The sequence below is a fragment of the Sphaerodactylus townsendi genome, linkage group LG15 (assembly GCF_021028975.2).
Source record: "Sphaerodactylus townsendi isolate TG3544 linkage group LG15, MPM_Stown_v2.3, whole genome shotgun sequence".
NCBI lineage: Eukaryota > Metazoa > Chordata > Lepidosauria > Squamata > Sphaerodactylidae > Sphaerodactylus > Sphaerodactylus townsendi.
Window position 1 is genome coordinate 5715833 of NC_059439.1, and position 19448 is coordinate 5735280.

The following is a 19448-nucleotide window of genomic DNA, read 5'->3' on the forward strand; positions in this document are numbered from 1 at the left end:
CCAACTGGCCTCTGTCAGGACAGATGGCCCTTCAGGCACGTGTGTCCTCCTGGGTTATGCACAGATCCACTAACTCCAGGGAAGAATCAGGATGCAGCATTTTGAACCTATATCTGAGTTGTTTCCAATGGCAGTCCCGTGGAGAGCCTTTTAATGGAACCTGACAGAAAATGTTCTCTTTATACCTGAGTCAGGGGCATAGCACCAACAGGGTGGGGTGGGGGTACGGCACCCTGGGCGCGTGCCGGTGCGGGGGCATGGAGGGGGCAGGGCAGGAGCGTTCCAGGGTGTGGAAGGGCGCAGGGCACACACATGCCCTGGGCCAGGGGCGTAACGAGGCATCCCTGGGCAAACTGTAGCCCTGGGCAAAACCTGAGTTGGATGCCCCCCCATGGGCAGCCACTTCACCACGACCAATTTTTTTTTGCACCAGGACATTGGTACCCCCCTCAAAGGGGGTACCCCATCCCACATTCTTTGCTAAGGAGATGGGGCTACCCTTTTGAGGGTCCATAACTTTGGACCCCCTGAACCAAACTGCACCAAACCTTGGGGGTGCCATCATGACAGTCTCCAGATGATACCCTGAAATTTTGGTGCTGATACATCCAAAAATGCACCCCCTGCAGGAACATCCCAGAAATTTGCCCAAGAATCTTTGTTCTGCATTGAGTTTTCTGTATTGCTGTCCATGGGGGTTGCAGGCTGGGGGGGGCACATTTCTGAAGGCAAAGTCTCAAAACTTTCAGGGTCGCATCAGGAGACTGCCCTGATGATACCCCCCCCCCCCCCCATGTTTGGTGCGGTTTGGTTCAGGGGGGCCAAAGTTATGGACCTTCAAAACTGTAGCCAGCCCCATTCCCTATTAGCTCCCATTGGAAACAATGGGGGATAGGGGCACCCCTTTTGGGAGTCCATAACTTTGGACTCCCTGAACCAAACCTCACCAAACTTGGGGGGTAGCATAAGGACAGTTTCCTGATGATACGCTGAAATTTCAGTGCCGCTAGCCTAAAAACTGCGCCCCCTGCAGGCCAAAAATGGAAAACCACTAAAATACCCAAAAATGAACCCAGCATTTTGATGCCCCCCACAAGGTGATGCCCTGGGCAGCTGCCCACCTTGCCCAATGGGCATTACGTCAGTGCCCTAGGTGCAGTTCCCCCTCGCTCCAGCCCTTACCTGAGTGTACTCCACCCAAGAAAGGAACAGGCAGATTTGTGGTTGTGTGACATAACCCTGCAATAACTTCTTTAGTATTTATGCCAGCGGAGGGAAAGGGGCTCTTTGGGGACAAAATTACTGTGCAAATCACACACATCACTGCAAGTATAGTTTCCTTGGATATGCATGCTTATGTATAGTGATGCAGGGAGGAATAAATGTGCCACGTTTATAGAAATGTATGCATACAGGTCTGCAGCTTACCAATTAAGAACACTTACAGGAATGTGGATATTTAGGGTTTCCTGCTCTGGGTTGAGAAATACCCAGATATTTGGGGGATGGAGCCTGAGCAGGGGGTGATTTGGAGAGGCGAGGGACTTCAATGGGGTATAATGCCATAGTGTCCATCTTTCAAAGCAGCTATTTTCTCCAGGTGAACTGGTATCTGCCCCCTGGAGATCAAATAGCAGCTCTCCTGCTCTCACCTGGAAGTTGGCAACCCTACATAGAGTCCATCTTCCAAAGTGGCCATTTTCTTCACATGAACTGATCTCTGTTGACTGGAGAACAACTGTAATAGCAGAAGATCTCCAGCCACTACCTGGAGGTTCCACCCTGTTCAAAAAATGCGGGGTGGGGGCACTGAGCATGTACAGACAAGCCAGACTAACACGCTTGTCCCGAGACAGCAATGCTTTGTAAATCTTTACAGCAAAAATGTATGAGTTCACTGACACACAAAAGTTCTCCTTGAAACTTCTAAACCAAATAATGCTATCAGCTTACAATGTAAATAATATAAATATTGACACCTTGTAAATAATCTATCATAGTTTCACAATCATATTTGGGTTTGGGCTGACCAAACTCTGGTCCCTTCAATGGCCCAATTCTTATAGCTCTAATATACAAAACTCTCAAAGTGGTATGTGTATAATAATATTTGACTCTGGCTCTTCCGGGACTATAGTCAATCGCTTTCTCACATGCCTTTGTGTAAAGTCCTCAGAGAAAAATGTATAATGCATATACATTATTAAAGCAAAAATGAAATTTTGCACAAACTCAAAATGTTGCAAAATAGAACATAAGAACATAAGAACTAGCCTGCTGGATCAGACCAGAGTCCATCTAGTCCAGCACTCTGTTACTGGCAATGGCCCACCAGGTGCCTTTGGGAGCTCACGTGCAGGAGGTGAAAGCAATGGCCTTCTGCTGCTGCTGCTCCTGAGCACCTGGTCTGCTAAGGCATTTGCAATCGCAGATCAAGAGGATCAAGATTGGTAGCCATAGATCGACTTCTCCTCCATAAATCTGTCCAAGCCCCTTTTAAAGGTATCCAGGTGAGTGGCATTCACCAGCTCATGGAACATGGCAGTTCGCAGCCCAGTTTATGAGAGGAAAAGGGAACAGTAGGGCTGGGCTTCCCACCACACACTGAAAGTGAGCTGAGAATTAGGAAGAGGTCCCAAGTGTGGAAAGGAGACTACGGGACAGGGAGCTCAGGGACAAAGAGTCTAAAGAACAGTGCAGACAAGTTAATGGGCTGATCACAGAGCCTAAAAGGAGAATAAAGGCAGAGAATGAGGAAGAAGGTAACAGGGAAGAGCTTAAAAGAACCCTTACAGTGCTGTATGCCAGTGGTTCCCATCCTTTTTTCATTCGCACACCCTTCGGCAACATGTTTCCCTAAAATTGTACCCCATATTAGCAAACTCATCATGTAATTTTTTTCACGTACCCCCAAACACACTGCTGCGTACACGTGCCCCAGGTTGGGAACCCTTGCTGTTTGCTGAGGACAGGGGGCAACAGGAGAACTAGGGAAGCCAGTGGAGAGAAACAAAAAGCCACTGGAGAAAGCTAAGAGGAGTTTGAAACATGAAGTCTAAGGAAACAAGTAGTAGAAAAAGAGAGAACTGAAGCAAATACAGTCGCCAACTCTGGGTTTAGAAATACCAGGAAATTTGAGAGAGGAGCCTGGGTTGGAGCTCTCTCCAGGAGGCAGCTGGAAATCATCTATTACAACTGGTCTCCAGGCAACAACCACTGTCCTGGAACCCCACACACAGAGACTGCATTCACACATGCAGGAGAAGGCGGTAGTACAAGGTTCAGGTGGGATGTTCCAGCTTGGCCGGCTCCTTCACTTGAAACAGTTTCCCGCAAACAGAAAAATGGCACCACAGAAGAAACGGTCCATCTCTTTTCCGTATTTGCTGTGTTAGTTTTCTGCCCGCGAGGATTTTTTTCAACATGGGAGACCATCCCCAAATGTGAACTTCCAGCTGTAACTTGAAGACATCCCACTCTCTATTATCCCCCTCCTCTTTGCCCTCTCGTTCCACTGCAGGTATGGACCAGACCTGAGATCTAATCATCCGTCTTGGGAGGTTTTTTAGCAGAGGCTGGTTCTGTGAACTCCAGCAGATGGTGAGAGGGAAGGCAGGAAGGGATGAGTCAGCGCTGGTTCTCGTGGGCCTTTCTTACGTGCCCAGGGGAACGCTGCTTGCCGCTTTGGGGTCAGGAAGGAATCTTATTTTTAGTTATTTTATTTTTAGATTTATACCCCACCCATCCCCAAAGGGCCAGATTGCCTAAGGACACTGGAGGGGTTTTTTGCCTTCCTCAGGCCATAGAGTAGGGGGTCACCAGGGGAGTGGGAGAGAAGATAGCTATGAATTTCCTGCATTGTGCAGGGGGTTGGACTAGATCAGTTATGGCGAACCTTTTAGAGACCGAGTGCCAGAGACGGAGCAAGGGGAAACTCTGTCCGGGGCATGCGTGTGCCCTGTGCCCCTGCCACGCCCCCGCCTGCCCCCGCCCTGCCCCGGAACATTCCCGGAACGCTCCAAAACACCCCTGGAATGCCCTTGCCACGCCCCAGCAGGGGCACATGTCCAGTGCATCACTTACCCCTCACCCCCTTGGCGCTATGCCACTGCCCAGTGGCCAAACTGGGGCGACGGCGTGTGTGCCCACAAAGAGGGCTCTGAGTGCCACCTCTGGCACGCGTGCCATAGGTTTGCCACCACTGGACCAGATTATCCTTGAGGTCCCCTCCAGCTCTGTGTTTCTACATGAACAACACAAAGCTACACAAAATCTCCTGCCTCCCACCTCTGTGTCCCCTGGAGTGACATAACAACACCTTAGTTGACCTCATTCGAAACACACTGTGGTGGGGTGGAGACCTATTTAGATGTGTGGTTGCTCTGGTCAAAGGACAAGTGGTGTGGGACTGAATATGGGGTTGCAGGAAGGCCCAGTGTGGGTTATGGCTGGGCTGATCAGAGCCCCAGTAAAGGTGAAAGGACAGGTATGCGTACTGGATCTTAGGATGGGTGTTTTCCACCCCTGGTAGGCACAATACAGAAACCTGTCTTTTTCCTCTGGCTCAAGAGGACCATTTGGTTTCAGCTTCAAACAGATTTAGAAACATCTAAGTTTTATGGCATTTAATAAGGTCCACAGTTTGTTTTTATGGACACTGGGCTCCAGTAAGTTTCCCTGCTCTCTGTAGTCTAGAGATGAGCTGCAATTCTGGGAGATCCCCAGGTCCCACCTGCAGGCTGGCATCCCTAGGAAAGACCCTGTTTTGCCAGAATAAGTCCCCTTAGGACAGGGGTGTCCAACTCTGGCACTTCAGATGTTTATGGACTACAATTCCCATGAGCCCATGCTGGCACAGCCAATTGGCCATGCCAGTAGGGGCTGATGGGAATTGTAGTCCATGAACATCTGACATACCAGAGTTGGACACCCCACCTTAAGATGTAAGAAGACTCCTTGGCCCAGGGGAAGCTCCACTCTTTACTGAAAGGAGCCCACAGGGTTGCCAACTTTGAGTTGGGAAATTCCTGGAGATTTGGCAATGGAGCGTGGGAAGGATGGGGTATAGGGGAGGGGAGGACAGTGAGAGACAGCGCCATAGAGTCCGGCCTCTAAAGAAGCCATTTTCTCCAGCGGGACTAGTTTCTTTGGTCTGGAGGAAAGCTGTAATTTTGGTATAGCTGTAATTATAGCTGTAATAGCCTGTTTGAGATACAAATCACAAACCCAGAGCTTCCATCTCAGCTTATAGTTCTATCACAGGAGCTAGGAATCAATTGGCAGGCCTTCATTTATCATTCCTGTTTCTTCCTGCCACAAAGAACCTCATCCCAGAAGGCATGACTGCAACAGCCTGGAACTTCCCCCATCCTTCTTATGGTGCTGACTTAGCTCAAGGGTTACAAACCTGAGCTTTGATCCGGCAGTGGCCCAGTCGGCATCTCAAATCAACCAGGACCTCACTGGGTGGCCATAGGGAAGGCCACCTTTTAAAAAGTCTTGATTCTGCAATCTGTAAGATCAGGGACAGGACAAACTGGTCTACCCTCAGGGCTGTTGTATATACAACCGCTTTAGCTGAAGGTACTAATGCTGGCCAACATGGCCAACTTCACTACTTCAAGAAAAGAATTAATTAAATCTTTGGACAATCTGAAACCCTTGTTAGAGTAACTAGATAAAACAGAAAAAAAATCAATTGAAGGGTAAGGATTGTTACATTGAGATCCAACAGAGAAAAGTATGACTTTTTACTAATAATGATGCTAAAGATTTAATTTCATTTTGATGCTTAATAGCAAAGTGCAGAAAGCGTAGGGCTCAAGGGTTAATATTTAGTGTAGGAGAAGCTGGACGTCTCTAAGAAAAATGTATTGTAGAATTTGGTGATTTTCTTTCTTCGTGTATGTTTGAGATTTTGGTTCAAATAAAAAATTGTTGACACCAATCTGTAATATGAAGGAGAGAGGACAAACTGGTCTACCCTGAATGGCTGTTGTACACAAAGCACACAGGCTTTGTTATAATGGGCAGGATATTTTTGCCCGGCTGCTAGGCAGGAAAGAGGAGGAAGGAACCTGACGAAGTTTGCGCATGAGGAGGGCAGGAAGATAAACTTTGCAAAGGAGCTGGGATGGGGAGGCAACACAGAGTCCAAAACAAGAAAGGGGGATGAGAAGCCCCCCCCCACTCAAATTATTTTCTCCATGCTCCTTCCTTCCTTCCCTGCATCTTTCAACATTCCTGCTGGCCGCAGCCCATCTGTCCTTTTCTACAGAGAAAGAACGTATCGCCAGGTTACTCTGCTTGCAGAGTGGGAAGAGATCAGATTTTTCACCTGCCTGCCTATGAATCACCCCCCCTCCCCATGACCTACAGATGAGGTTTCTTTTTCCTTGGAGAAGCACAGAAAAATCCAGACCCTGCCGAGGGCGTGTTGAGACGCCGTGGGCCTAGAATGAGCCAGACGCTCCCCAAGCATGTCTCCGGGAGAGGGAGAGAGACAGCTGGGTGGGAGACCAGTTGCTCCCGGGCCCCCGCAGGCATGGTTTGCGTAGTTCTGAGCCGGGCAGGGCACGGCAAGAAGGCAGCATTGGGGGTGGGTATTTTTAGGCTCTTCCTCCCCCTTGTTCTAATTAAGGCACGTGCGTCATTCGTGGCTGCGGCAAGCGGTTGGGATCCACCACCTGGGAGGCCGTGAAGAACCAGGAAAAAAAGGAAGCGCACGAAGGAAAGGGTTTGCTTATGACCGGCTCCCTCCGTTCCCCCCACACACACACACACACATGCCTTTAGCATTGTCCTTCAGGGCGTCTGTTGAGGCTGAGTATATATTTGGGGGGCGGGGGATTGTTACACAGAGCTAGACAGGAGCAGTGTAGATCCCATACTCCATCACTGGGTGAAACACACCTGATGGGCTGTCTAGACTAGTTTCTCTTCTCATATCACCAAGCCTGTGCTTCCAACTACTACTGCTGCCAACGGTGACCACATGATTGAGGACTTTTGACTGCTCTAATACATCTACCAGTCGTTGGGCAGTGCCCCCCCTTCTATATCCCCCCCTCGGTCCCCACTTACTTTGCAGATGATCTGCTAGCCTTGGGGGTCAACTTTTCTAGGAGCGTAAGGTGCTGCTTCTATTACTATTATTTATTATTTTATTATTATTTATTATTTTGTCTGTTTTAACTATTCCTGGTTTTGAAAGTATGTTTGACTGGTTGTTACCCACTCCGAGCCTCGGTGTAGTGGGCAGTGGAGATAAATGAATCTAAATTGAAAATAAAATAAATAAAAATAGACCAACTGAATTCAGTAACTCTTTTTATCTACCGCCTAACCCAGTATCTCTTTCCTCCAAGATCCTCCTCCAAGTTACTGATAAATAGGCTACTGACTATTCCTTACATCTGGTTGGCAGGCCAAGATGCTCCAATGGCCCCACTCCTGTCTGGAACATCTACCCATCCTGTTGTCACTCCACACCCTTCAGAGCACAGACCCAGAGCTTGTATTTCCACCTGCATCAGGCTGGTGGGTTCCCTTGATCTGTCATCGTCCGTTGCCCCCATCTGCCTGTGAGACTCACCTGCACCTAGCATGTCTCACGCTTCCTAAAATAAACGGATAAAATTGGACAGGATCCTCCACTCTGTACTCTCTCCCATCCCAACACCAGTCCAACTCCAAGGGTCAGAAAACTTCATGACCTCCCTCAGCATGCAGAGATGTAAGTCCCCATTTTAGTCAGCTGGGTTTATTTGTAGGGAATTGTTATTTGGACCGCAGCCAAGGTTTCCCCTGGCTGACCACCCACTCTCTCTGGCAGGACAAGACAGCAGGTTGTGCTCCACCAGTGCTCCCTTGGTCAACCTCCAGTGGATCGGCCACTGTCTGCCGACAGCTGAAATTCTTGCCAAGGAAGTGAGACCAGATAGAACTTGACCGGATCTCGCCGCTTGTCTTCTCAGGCAAGAGCGTGGCCACAAGATAATTTAAAACTGATTAGTTGTGTCTGAACTGTTGCGAGATCCTGACAACTTAGTCTTGCTTTGGAAGTGCAGAACACAATGACGGACCTCACGGATTCGTGTAGAAATGGAAAAGCTAGATCTCTGCGAGACTGGAATTCGCCTGTCCCTGCCAAGAAACTTCCATTTGACTGTCCAGTTAAAATGAAAAGGACCTTTCGACACATCTCTTCCATCTCATGTGCAAAGTGCCATCAAATCACAGCCAACTTATGGCAACCCAGTAGGGCAGGGGTGTCCAACTCGGGCACCCCAGATGTTCATGGACTACGATTCCCATCAGACTCTGCCAGTATGGCCAATTGGAACTGATGGGAACTGTAGTCCATGAACATATGGTGCACCAAAAGTTAGCCACCCCTGAGTTATAGTGTCTGAACTGGGAGATCTGAGTTTAGAGTCCCTCTCTGCCATAAGATTCTCTCTCTCAGCCTAATGTCCTAATGGTCCATCTAGTCCAGGGGTGTCCAACTCTGGCACTTTGGATGTTCGTGGACTACAATTCCAATCAGCCCCTGCTGGCATAAATAGAATAGATCAGGGACTGACGAGAATCGTAGTCCATTAAGATCTGGGGCACCAGAGTTGGACACCCTTGCAGTAGGGTTGTCAAGGCAAGAGGCTAACAGAGATGGGTTGCCGTTACCTGCCTCCACTTCACAGCCCTGGTGGTCTCCTTGGTGGTCTCCCATTCAAGTATGAGCCCAGACCAACCCTGATTAGCTTCTAAGGTCTGATCAGATCAGGCTAGCCAGCGGACTCATTGATGGTTGCGACCACTGGAGGAGCTGAAGCTGGTTGATCTTCAGAGTCCTCAAGAGGTAGAGGCAGCTCCAACTATCCCCGGACCCTCCACCAAAGCTGAGAGGAGCCCTGCTTTGCAGGTCAGGGACACTGAGTCAGGTGGGGGGGAGGGGGCATCGAGCGGCCTACTTTTCCCACCCAGAAACCAAGCTCCGGGATGGCCCTGCCCCTTCTGCCCAGCGCAGCCCTCTGCTCTTCCTCCAAACAGGTGCCAGCCCTCGCCAAAAGCCCCCGGGGCCAGCAGGGCCTTTGCACTTCTGGCCGCATGCTTCAGCCCCATCCACTCCAGGCGGCGCAGCAGCGGGCGGCCAGGGGAGAGGAGAGGGCTCCCCAGTTGCGGCCGCTGGTGGAGGGGGGGGGGCCGTCAGTGGGGCAGGCGGGAGGGAGCCGGCGGGGCTTCAGCCGTCCCCAGGGCAAGGGCAAGAAGAGGCTCTGCAAGGCACGCAGCGAGGGGGCAAAGCCGGGGCAAAAGGCAAGCAGCGGGGAGAGGCAGCCCTGGCTCAGCAGCACCATCATCCCTCCAGGGCCAGGCAGGCTGCAAAGAAGCCCCTTCCGCCCTGGCCCTGGGGAAGCAGCTCCCGCTGCAAACAAACCCCCCCTCCCCCCGCCGCCTGCCTCCTTGCAAGGACAGGCGCCCCTTTCTCTGCTTTATCCCCCCCCCCCCTCGTTTCTCTCCTTGCTGAGGACCGACGGTCACATATCCCCGGTTAGCGTTGCCAGGTCCAGGTTGGGACATTCCCGGAGCTTTGGGGATGCAGCCCGGCTGGGGAGGAGGACGGCGACCTTCGCGGGCGGGGTTGGAGAGGAAGGGGGGCGCCTGCCCAGCTCCCCCTACTCACCTGGAGGCCAGGATTGTCGAAGACTTCCATCTGGATGTCCTGGCTGGAGCTGTAAGGCGTGCGTGACATCCCGCCGTCCTGCACCATGGAGATGGCCGGGCCCCCGCCTGCCCTTACGCCCGGCTCATGCTGGAAAGCAGCCCCGCCGAGACGCCCCTGCCCCCACCCACCCCCCGCCCCAGCCCGCTAAAGCCTTCGCCTCGCCGCCATGGCCCCGCCCGCCCGCCCGCCCGCCTACTCGCCGGGAGACCCCGCTGCGCCCCTCCAGCCCGGAGGCCTCGCGTGCAAAGGCGCCCGGGCAAGTGGGGGGCTGGCGGCGGCGGCGGCGGCTGCCTTGGGCTCCCCCGGGGAAGGCAGGGGTGGGTGTGGTCTGAGCCGGGGGGGGGGGGGGGGGGGCGAGCAGGCGGTCGGCAGGGGAGGGGAGGGCGGAAAGATGGAGGCGCCTGGCCCTGGAGCGCCGCCAACAAGCCAAGCCTGCCAGCCGCTCTCCCTCCACTTGGAGTCTGGAGACCCTGCCCAGATCCACCTGCTGCGGACGCAGACCACCAGCCAGAAGCAGAGATCTTTTCGCCCAGCCACCCCTAAGCAGATTTTTGGGATGAGTGCACACGGTGAGGAGGTTCTTTGGTTTCCCCTCCCTGTGCATTTTTTTTTTAAATTATTATTCTGGTCCTCCTGTGGCAAGATCCACACGCAATTGGCCCCAAGGATGCCAGGGGGCGCCCAGGAACGCCTCCTTCTTTCCACCATCTGTAGACTGACCTTAGCCATGCCCTGGCTGGCTTTCTCCCTTTCTCCAAAAGGGTTGGCAACAGTCTCTCTTCCTCTGTTCGATCATCACAACCATCATGGGAGGTTGGTTAGCGGGAGGCGGGGGCAACTGGCCCAGGGGGTCAGCTAGCAAGTTTGCATGGTGGAGTGGGGGACTGGAAGGAACCGGGGTTTTCCAGATCATCTGTCACTCTGCTGTACCACACTGGGTTACAGGTGCGGTTATGGAGTGCCAGAAAGGTAGACCTTCCACTCTTTCAAAGCGGGATGGGTAGAGTGTACATGTGATTGAATGGATGGTACAGGGGGATGCCCGTACTGGCAAATGAATGATGCAGCAGTGGTTAAGAGCAGGTGTACTCTAATCTGGAGGAACCGGGTTTGATTCCCCGCTCTGCCGCCTGAGCTGTGGAGGCTTCTCTGGGGAATTCAGATTAGCCTGTGCACTCCCACACATGCCAGCTGGGTGACCTTGGGCTAGTCACATCTCTACAGAGCTCTCTCAGCCCCACCCACCTCACAGAGTGTTTGTTGTGCAGGGAGAAGGGCAAGGATATTGTAAGCCCCTTTGAGTCTCCTACAGGAGAGAAAGGGGGGATATAAATCCAAACTCCTCCTCCTGCTTCTTCTTCTAGGGGAATCCTAAGGGTCTACTTGGAAGTTGCTTGTGTGTGTGTGTTTTTGTCATCAAGTCACTTGTGGAAACCGTAGTGGGCTTCCAAGGCCAGAGACGTTTGAGGGTCATTTGCCATTCCCTGTCTCTGTCTCACAGCCCTGACATTCCTTGGAGGTCTCCCATCTAAATCCTTAAATCCTTGCCACAGTCAAGGCTGAGAGCATGTGACTGGCCCAAAGTCACCCAGCAAGTTTCCACAGCAGAGTGGGATTCGAACCAGGGTTTCCCGTATCCTAGCCCAACACTTTAACTACTACACAGTGTAGGCTCTACTCAGGAGTAAACATTTCGTTCAACGACACTCTTGAGAAAGTGTTGCTGAGACCACCTCCCCATTCCACTTGGCTCCGGATACAAAACGGGGAAGTTCAGTTAATTTTCATCGTGTCCATCTGCCTGCATTTCTCTCCCTTCACATCAATCTCCTGGCTAAGTAGGGAGTCACACATTTGCAAACTTCTGATGATTGAAAGCTGTAAGATGTAGACGTTGGACTTCGCAGCTTCTGGCTTTTTTCACCGCAGCGGCCGCTGGGCCCCATTTTTCTGCTCACCAGCTCCCTTTTGCCAACAGCTTCCCCCTCCTTGTTTTCAGACCATACCCCGCTTGTAGATTCCTCACTCCCAAGTCTCTTGGAAGCTGGGGAAGATGGAAGGATAAGTTCCTTGTGCGTGCGTGCCTGCCTGCTTGCTTGCTTGCTTGGCAGCATCTTTTCTTTCTCCTCCTGTCTGGGCCTTCCTCTCCTCCACATTCGGACTAATCAGGAGACAAGCTTCGCCCACCGCTATCTATCTGCTTTCCAAAGTCATGCCTGCAATTCTGCTAATTCTTCAGTTCCAATGCAAAAAAGAAAAGCTCAGTCTGAACCCTGACTGTTCTCTGTTCCTCTCAGTTGAGATTTCTCAAGCGCTGCTCACTGACAAGTCAGCTACATTTGCCAGCAGCTCAGCGTGTGATGCTGCTTAGTTCCTCAGAAAAATTTCAAGAATAGGCGAGCAAACCAAAGCTCGGTAGAACACAGTAAAACATTTTGTAAAAATAGTTCAGTTAACCATTTTGTAAAAATAGTTCAGTTAACCTTTATTAGGTTAGAAAAATATAAACAATCCCTTCTCTCAAACTGACACCAAAAATTTTGCAACACTTTGTAAAACTGGAAGATCGTTACAATTAAGTATTTGTACCATTCTTAATTTCCTGCTGTAAATTGGTTTGGCTAGTGAAGAACAGTCCTTCCTAAAGACATCATATTGCTGACAGTCGAATAGAATATGTTCCAGAGTTTCAACAGTTGTTTTATATACTTTACAAATTCTATCAGCATATGGGGTTTTCACTAAATCGACCATAATGGTGTGCCGAAGGGAAAACATTACACCTGGCCCTGGTAAAAACCTGTCTCTGTCTAGGACAGGAGTCTGCAACCTGCAGCTCTCCAGATGTTCATGGACTACAATTCCCATCAGCCCCTGCCAGCATGGCCAATTGGCCATTAGCAGGTTGCAGACCCCTGGTCTAGGATCATTGTAAAAATAGCTGAAGTCCTTCACACATGACAATTACTTTTGCTGTAACTTCGGCCCTTTGGTCAGAGGTATGTGTGAGCAGATCTTTCGAGATGTTCTGCTGCCTTCTAAATTAATTTAAGAAGAGAAGAAGAAGAGTTTGGATTTATATCCCTCCTTTCTCTCCTGCAGGAGACTCAAAGGGGCTTACAATCTCCTTGCCCTTCCCCCCTCACAACAAACACCCGTTGAGGTGGGTGAGGCTGAGAGAGCTCTGAAAAGCTGTGACTAGCCCAAGGTCACCCAGCTGGCGTGTGTGGGAGTGTACAGGCTAATCTGAATTCCTCAGATAAGCCTCCACAACTCAAGCGGCAGAGCGGGGAATCAAACCTGGTTCCTCCAGATCAGAGTGCACCTGCTCTTAGCCACTGTTCTTAGCCACTACACCACTGCTGCTCCTTAAGAGAAACTAAATTCAGTTTCAGTGGGGTAATATTAAAGAAAAGGCAAAAAGGCATCTAACGGAACCTTACAGACCAACAGTTTTATTGTGGCAGATATTTTTGTGTTCAAGGGTTCACAAAAAGTGGCCTCTCTTGACATAACATGGTAGAGTGTGGGGAAATGTAAAGTGTGGGGCTGAAATAGAGTTGCCAATCTCCAGATGGGGGCTGGAGGTCTCCTGGGATTACATCTGATCTCCAGGAGATTGAGATCTGTCAACCTGGAGAAAACGGCCACATTGGAGGGGGGGGGGGTCTCTATTGCATTTCTCTTTGTTGAAACCCTTCCCCTCTCCAAACCTTCCTCAGGCTCCACCCCCCCCCAAAAAAAAATCTCCAGGTATTTTCCGACTCAGGAGCTGGCACCTTAGGCTGAAAACCAATCCAAGTGGTCCTTGCATATCCCAATTTGTACAAGATAAGGACAGAAGAGTGAACCAATTGCCAACAGTGGTGATCAGTAGTGAGAGCAGAATCTTCTTAGCTGTACAAATGCAATTAAAAATCTGTCAGGGCAAGAAAGAGAGCCAGCAGGGCGATGTGGTTAAAGTGTCAGATTAGGACCTGGGAAAAACAGGTCTGAATCCCCACACGTGCCATGGAAGCTTGCTGGCTGACCTTGGGCAAGTCACTCTCTCAGCCTTGACCTTGGCTAGTATTTGAATGGGAGACCTCTAAAGAATTTATAGAAGTATAAAGCTGTCTGCGAACTTAAAAACTCTATTTTTAATGAAAATTAAAACCTTTATAGAACAGAACCACAATTCTTAATCAACAACAAAGTATACATACTATAAATAACAACAGCAAAACAATTAATAATACACACACAGGGGATCCCAAAGACAATAATATCACGGCTCTGCAATAAAGGTATCACTTTCAAAGAGATCCACTAATGGTGTAGATGTGAAGGATACTAAGGCCCCTCCCGCACATGCAGAATAATGCACTTTCAAACTGCTTTCAGTGCTCTTTGAAACTGTGCGGAATAGCAAAATCCACTTGCAAACAGTTGTGAAAGTGGTTTGAAAACGCATTATTCTGCGTGTGCAGAAGTATCTGATGCCTGTAAATACTCAACTTCTGTGGATGCGCTTCATATACTCCTAGGTGAACGTACAAAACATCATGATGGAGAAATTCTTGAGTTCTTAAGTTCGCACTAGAGCCAGACAGGTTCTTTTCCCTCCTGTAAATTAGATACTATCTCTGGCTCATTATATATATTTTTGCGGACCTCTAAAGAATACCAGGGTGATATGGAGGCAGGCAATGGCCAATCACCTCCATATCACTCTGGTATGTCTCTTGCCTTGAAAGCCCAATGGGGTCACCATAAGTCAGCTGTGACTCAAAGGCAAAAAGTGAAAAAATATTTGGCCCCCTCCGCACACGCAAAATAATGCGTTTTCAAACCACTTTCACAACTGTTTGCAAGTGAATTTTGCCATTCCGCACATTATTCTGCATGTGCAGAATGTGCATGCTTCATTCAAACTTAAACAAATACAAACATCCTGCTAAACTCAACCCAGGGCATCTCCATGGACTTTCAAACTTTCCAGCAAAGCAACCACAAGAATTAAGGTCTTGATTTTGGTTTGGGAATCATAGCCCAGACTCTTTGGCTAGACTAGCATCAGATGGGTGAATTAGCACTGAACTTCCGCTGATCAGTGTTTATCGTGATTCTCTGGGATGTTAGCTCATCCCTGCTGAACAAGCTTGAGTGTGCGCGTGCCAGAAAGCTCCACCAGGCTCCCGCCAGGAGGAAACTGCCTGTTTTGTTGCAGCTGGGTCCAGGGTTTCATTTCTCTCGCTGGCTGCCCCATCAGCAACCAGGCTCTCCCCAGGGAGCAAGCAATAAACAAGAGGTTGCAGCAGGAAGACAGGAAGGGGAAAAGTGCAAAAGAAATTGAAAGGATGGAACTGCGGGTTAGAATCAGTGCGCGGGTATACATAACCCTCCCCTCCCTTGCATGCCGCCCCTCCCTCCCCTTCCTTTGCATGCCACACCTCCCCTCCCCCTCCCTCTGCTAGGGTGGGTGGACCATGTCCAGATGCCGGGTCCCCTCCCCTCCCTTGCATGCCACGCCTCACTCCCACCCCTCTCCTCCCTCCCTCCCTCCCCTCTCTTCCCTCCCTGCTGAGTAATTTGGCCACTGGAGATCAAACTGGCTATGCAGATTAACATAATCTTGTTTCAGATGGAACTATCCTCCCCTCACAATGCTGGTTTTATTACCTCTCACTTCCACTTGGACTTCCTCTGCTCCTAGCCAACAATGCACACGCAAAATAATGTGCTTTCAAACCACTTTCACAACAGTTTGCAAGTGGATTTTTCTATTCCGCACAGCTTCAAAGAGTATTGAAAGCAGTTTGAAAGTGCATTATTCTGCATGTGCGGAATGAGCCCCTGATAACCTGATTCAATGGGGTAGAAGTGGTAGGGTCCTGGAGTTCACTATACAATGGAAAGGGAATGCCAAGTCTAGTTGGACACATGTTCTAGACTTTAACAAAGCTGATTTCAATAAACTTAAGAAACTACTAGGTGTGATTCAATGATTAAGAATACTAAAAAAGAAGGGAGTACAAGATGGATGGGAGTTTCTTAAAAGTGAGATTTTGAAGGCACAATTTCAAACAGTTCCAATGAGAAGATGGGAGGTGTCTAAAGAAAGCAGGACGAATGTCTAAAGAACTCTCAAGTGAGCTAAGATATAAAAGGAACATGTACAAGAAATGGAAATTACTAAAGAGGAATTCAAGAGGGGGGAAATTACTAAAGAGGAATTCAAACAAATAGCCAAGACATGTAGGGAGAAAGTGAGAAAACTAAAGCTCACAATGAGCTCAGACTTGCAAGAGATGTTAAAAACAATAAAAAGAGCTTTTTTTGTTATGTCCATAGCAAAAGGAAGAAAAGGGATATGATAGGGTCACTGTGTGGAGAAAATGGTGAAATTCTAACGGGACAGAAAAAAGGCAGAACTACTCAACACTTTCTTTGCCTCGTTTTTTTCTCAAAAGAAAAACAGTGCTCAACTGAGGGGAAATGAAGATATAGTAGGGGAAATTCAGCACAGAATAAATAAAGAGCTAGTACAGGAATACCTGAATACTTTAAAAAAATTCAAATCTCCAGGGCCTAATGAACTACATTATTAAAAGAACTGGCAGAAGCAATCTCTGAGCCGCTTGCTATAAACTTTGAGAACTCCTGGAGAACAGGAGAAGTCCCAGCAGACTTGAAGAGAGCTAATGTTGTCCCCATCTTCCAAAAGGGGGGAAAAGGACCCAAACAACTACTGCCTAGTCAGCCTGACATCTATACCAGGAAAGATTCCAGAGCAGATCATTAAGGAGACAGTCTGTAAGCACTTGGAAGGGAATAATTTGATCACTGAAAATCAACATGGGTTTCTAAAAAACATGTCATGCCAGACTAATCTTATCTCTTTTTTTTGATAGAGTGACAAACTTGGTAGATGAGGGGAATGCTGTAGATGTAGCATGCCTTGATTTTAGTAAAGCCTTTGACAAGGTGCCCCATGATATTCTTGCAAGTAAGCTGGAAAGATGTGGACTAGACAATGCAACTGGTAGATGGATTTGTAATTGGTTGACTGGCCGAACACAAAGAGTGCTTATCAATGGCTCATTTTCATCCTGGAGAGAAGTGAATAGTGGAGTGCCATAGGATTCTGTCCTGGGCCCAGTGCTATTCAATATTTTTGTCAATGACTTGGATAATGAAATACAGGGCATGTTAATCAGATTTGCAGATAACACCAAATTAGGAAGGGTAGCTAATACCCTGGAGGACAGGGGCAGGATTCAAAATGATCTGAAAAGCTGGGCCAAAACTAACAAAATTAATTTCAACAGAGATAAATGTAAGATTCTACACTTGGGCAGAAAAAAATGAAATGCACAGATATAGGAATGATTGACACCTGGCTTGACAACACTAAATGTGAAAGGGATCTGGGAGTCTTAGTAGATCACAAACTGAATGTGAGTCAGCAGTGTGATATGGCAGCCAAGAAAGCCAATGCAATTCTGGGATGCATCAGTAAGAGTATAGTGTCTAAATCGAGGGAAGTAATTGTACCACTCTATTTTGCATTGGTCAGACCTCACCTAGAGTACTGTATTCAGTTCTGGGCACCACAGTTTAAGAAGGATATTGACAAGCTGGAACTTGTCCAGAGGAGGGCCACCAAAATGGTAAAAGGTCTGGAATCCATGCCCTATGAGGAAAGATTTGGAGAGCTGGGTATGTTTAGTCTGGAGAAGCGAAGGCTAAAGGGGGGGGGGGCATGATAGCTATGTTTAAATATCTGAAGAGGGAGCTAGCTTGTTTTCTACTGCCTCAGAGACTAGAACACGGAGTAATGGATTCAAGGTGCAGGAAAAGAGATTCCACCTAAACATTAGGAAGACCTTTCTGACTGTCACGGCTGTTCGACAGTGGAACTCGCTGCCTCGGAGAGTGGTGGAGTCTTCTTCTGGAGGTTTTTGAACAGAGGCTGGGTGATCATATATCAGGAGTGCTTTGACTGTGTTTTCCTGCATAGCAGGGGGTTGGACTTGATGGCCCTTGTGGTCTCTTCCAACTCTATGATTCTATGATTCTTATTTTATCTCCATGTAACCCTCCCTTATAGTTAGCAAACGCATTTATAAAAAGCAGCTGATAATCTGTCTCTTCCATTCTACTCTGCTAACACATAGGTTGTAGTTTCAGGCATGTGTGAAGCAAAAAAGGAGCTTGTTGCTGAAGCTCACCGACAGGATAGATAAACTACATGGAGTTAGAGTTTGCAGAAGGCCTTTCTAGTTGGGAATCCTGCAATGAGCTGCTGAAGCCCCCCTCTGAGCTCAACTTCACTGGGAATTTAGGAAAAAACTAGAGAAAATGAGAGCAGAAATTAAAACTGCACCTTCAAGCTTCAATCCCTGAGGATGAGTCAGAGGTTATAAAACCGCTGTAATGTTGCAGTGGATAGGAAACAAGGGATTAGAAATATATAGCAGTCTGTCTGATTTCTGTGTAGACTCTGCAAACAAGACATTAGCAGAAGTATTTGCTGTATTCAAAAATTATTGTAAACCCAGAAAAAAAAACCCTTGTCTTTCAGTTCTGGCAATGAGACAGTAGGCATAGACAAACTCCTTCGTTACAATGCTTAGGGAAAAATCTCCACTTTGTGAATTTGGGGGTCTACATTACTATTAAGAGAAAAGATTGTTTTTGGCATTTCAAATGTAAATGTAAATATTTATTAAATGTTATAGCCACAGGCCTTAACAACATAACATAAAATGATATTAATAAACAAGATACAATAAAATATACAGTATGATAAAACACAACACAGTTGTCCCTTCCACATCGCTGGGGTTAGGGGCACAGTGCCCTCCACAATCTGGAAGTTGCAAACAATTTTTACAGTGTCCCTTTGTGAGGCAGGACAGTATGGATCAAAAAGTACTAACATCTACGACCTTTTTTCATCATGCTCATATTGGGGAGTGGAATCTATGTAGAATATATAAATGTGGGGAGCTGATTCTAGCAAGACTTATATACTCACATACTTATCAGAGTAGAATGGAAGAGACTGATTCTCAGTTGCTTTTTATGTAAAAGTTTACTAAGGAAGGGTTACATGGAGATAAAATAACAAATCGTTTCTTTCCTGTCACTTGTCTACATTACGATGCATTTGGTTACATCCTGCTAACTAAATGCTGCCCTGCTACTGCCCTGCTACTGTCTTCACTTCTCGCACATGTCTTCATCCTCTTCAAACAAAGAAACCAAGTTAACTGAATAACTTCTGATGTACGTGCTCAGTGCTCACTAACATGTAAGCGATGGCTGTCTGACTGACCAACAGCAACAGATCAGGTTTTAAGCAGTAACTTCCACAACTTGTTTACACACCAACAGTTAACCCGTTTATGACTGAGTTGTGACAAGACACTTGCAAAATCCCAAGTTTGGTGCCAACCCGCAATCAGCCGAAGCCGAGACAAGGGAAGTCGCAACATGGAAGGGGCAACTGTAATCAATTCCAGAGTCAAAAACAGGATTAACGGGTCTAATTTTGAGGTTTGGCATGCACAAACCTTTTCCTTAATTTAACTGATAGATACATAAAAAGGCAATGCTATATGTAAACTCTGGGTTTACATCTGCCAAAAGAAAACTTATGCGATCTTCATCTGACCTCAAAGACTGTGAAATAATTTGGTTCAGTCTAGATTGGACTGTCATATAATGGCAATAGAAAAAA

At 48.1% G+C, this 19448-nt stretch overlaps 1 protein-coding gene across 6 annotated transcripts in view; it reads right to left on the reverse strand.

Moving 5' to 3' along the window:
* The window catches only part of CACNB1 (calcium voltage-gated channel auxiliary subunit beta 1), a 67277-nt gene extending 57297 nt beyond the window's left edge, over window positions 1–9980 (reverse strand). For 3 of the 6 annotated variants that reach the window (XM_048517286.1, XM_048517293.1, XM_048517292.1), the window contains exon 1: window positions 9680–9980. In XM_048517286.1, the coding sequence (XP_048373243.1) occupies window positions 9680–9766 (87 nt within the window). In that variant the 5' untranslated portion in view covers window positions 9767–9980. The remainder of the gene's footprint in view (window positions 1–9679) is intronic. The other 3 variants (XM_048517290.1, XM_048517287.1, XM_048517291.1) reach the window with 2 other exon arrangements.
* Between the last annotated feature and the right edge of the window lie 9468 nt (window positions 9981–19448).